This window comes from Benincasa hispida, chromosome 11, assembly GCF_009727055.1.
Source record: "Benincasa hispida cultivar B227 chromosome 11, ASM972705v1, whole genome shotgun sequence".
In the NCBI taxonomy this organism is placed as follows: domain Eukaryota; kingdom Viridiplantae; phylum Streptophyta; class Magnoliopsida; order Cucurbitales; family Cucurbitaceae; genus Benincasa; species Benincasa hispida.
The window spans coordinates 61,791,091-61,793,537 of NC_052359.1; the positions used below are offsets into that span (position 1 = coordinate 61,791,091).

Here is a 2,447-nt window from a genome sequence, read left to right on the forward strand (position 1 = left end):
AGCTTTGTCAATCTGCCCTCCTTAAAAGGGGATGGGTCCTCCTTCTCCAGAGACATGAAAATGTGGTATGGGATGGAGGTAATTTTGATACTTGAGTGAGCTGAAATCTGTGAAGCTATAAACTTCAAGTGGAGAAACTTGAAAGTAAAATAAGTAACAAAGAGAAGGCAATGAGAGAGACTGTATGAGTTCCTTAAGAATTATCATACAACATAAACAGAATGCCACAAAGTAAAGTCAGAGAGATGAAATTTAACTTAAAAGTTAAAATCAAGAAGGAAAAAGATACAGACATAGCTAAAAACAGAAGATCTTCGTATTCTAAGGATAAGAGCTGCTTTGCAGCGAAGTTACAATGTTACATTGCATAAAAGGAAAAAAAATGAACCTACTAGACATCAACAGGAACTCTTCATCCATCTCTTTCCTTCTAACATCAAACATCAAAAGACAATCAAATACTTGAATTGAACTGCCATTAACCCTCGAACAGGCAGATTGTACAACTCTCTCCCTTCTTTATCTCTACATATACTTTGTCCCACCACGTCAAAAACTCTCCAGTCAACTACATTTAATTTACCGAATTCAGTATTTCTAGTTGATGTATCTATATACATCTAATAAAACAAAAATTGTACATCTACCCCATCACCCAAAGGAAGACAGTTATGGGTCCAATATCACTCACAATTTCTAAAGGGAGTACAGGGTGGGTGGGAATTCAACCTCTCTATAAGTATAACTAAGCAGAAAGTGTATAGTTTGTGTCTGACGCTATAGGTTGATTATTCCTCCTTGAGCGTCTGTTGAATAAGGTAGCAGAGAAGCTCCTTCTCATTAAACCATGTCCTGAACCAGAATGACGAGATGAACTTCTAAACCTCCTGAAAAAGGAGAAGAAATTGCGAAAAATGCGACGAAATCCACCACTTTCACTTGATCTTCTCCCGCTTGATGCCCATGTAATCCTCCTAGGAACACCACTGGTGGTACTAAACCCACCATCAATTTCAGTGTAAACAACAGGAAGGTCATGTTCCGCAGCTCCCCTGCCCCAAGTAAACCTTCCAACAGCAAAACCCCCACCCGGAAGCCTCCAAATTGTTAGTCCAACAACTTCTTCCGCAGAAGCAGGGGAGCTCCTGCCACTGATATGCACGTCGCTAGGCAATTGGTGCCGACAAACAGGACATGAATTCCGGATAGAAAGCCAGGGAAGTATACAATCCGAATGGTAAATATGCTTACACGGCATCTCTCGAGCCTCGGAGTCGAGCTCAAACGGTTCCTTACAAACCGCACAATGTGATTCCATAGGCACATGACTAGCAAGAATCTTAACCACAGGCAAAGATTCAATCGCAGCCTTCGAAGCCGGTGGATTTTCCAATGGGCCAACCCCGTTCACCTCCAGCTGCGCCAATTGATTGAGAAGGCGATCGAACCCCGATCCCATCAAGAACTCGGATATATTAGAAGGTAAAGGACGGAGGCTAGCCCCAGTACCATCATCATAATAAATCTCATAATTTCCTCCAGCTCCAATACCATTGTTACCAATAGCACCCGAATTCGAGGGATCACGTAGAACAATGATACGATTGAAAGGGGAGCGATCCTCACCGTTTCTTCCGCTGCGACGCAATCTTGGGACGAAGGAAGGGTCTGGGTCAGAAGCATCATCGTGGTACATCGCAGCAGCTGGAAACCGATGAACAACCGGAGATAGAGAAGGCGGCGACCTAAATTCTACAAAGAATTCTCCACCACAATCAGGACAAGAGACCGAATGTAGGGCCTGAGCCCGAACCCTGATAAAGCGATTGCATCTGTAGCACAAAAAAGTCGATCCCATCAATTGATCGATCCAAAGAATAGCACTAACTCCTTTACAGAATAAACCCTAATTATATAAAGTTTTGATAAAGAAAGAGATTGAAATTACCGATTAAAATTCGATACTGGCAAATCAACGAACGCCAAGAAACTTCAAGAATCCAAAAATAATCTTCCTCGAATGGGAGAAAGGATGCCAAAATTGCAGAAAAGCTTTCGGGTTCGAGTGGTGTAGTAAAATGGTGAGACAGAGAGAGATTCGCAGCCGACGAAAATTGAGGCTAAAAACAATTGCGTTGGACTTCGACAGCGAAGGCGAGTCGCTTGTCCAACCCTGGAATTTACGCTTTAACCCTTTCTTTCTAACTAATAGTAAAAACACACGTGTACTGCAATGAAATCAAAATTTTAGAAATAATATATTCATACTTTTTTTTTTTTGTAATTTTAATTACTACACCATTTAAAACTGGAATTTACGCTTTAATCCTAATTTTATCTGTTTTATTAAATGTGATAATTAAAAATTGAGGTAGTTAATTTTTTTTTTTTGTTTCAAAGAATTTGTTGGTTTTGTAAATTATAAAAAAAATAAAAATAAAAATAGG

At 40.1% G+C, this 2,447-nt stretch overlaps 1 protein-coding gene across 1 annotated transcript; it reads right to left on the reverse strand.

The window, feature by feature from the left end:
• Positions 1-294: 294 nt before the first annotated feature.
• On the reverse strand, positions 295-2,143 carry LOC120092155 (E3 ubiquitin-protein ligase RDUF1-like). The gene is made up of 2 exons (XM_039050380.1): positions 1,949-2,143; positions 295-1,832 (listed from the first exon to the last, which is right to left on the reverse strand). Exon 2 carries the CDS (start codon positions 1,694-1,696, stop codon positions 746-748), a length of 951 nt encoding a protein of 316 aa, XP_038906308.1. The 5' UTR covers positions 1,697-1,832; positions 1,949-2,143; the 3' UTR covers positions 295-745.
• Between the last annotated feature and the right edge of the window lie 304 nt (positions 2,144-2,447).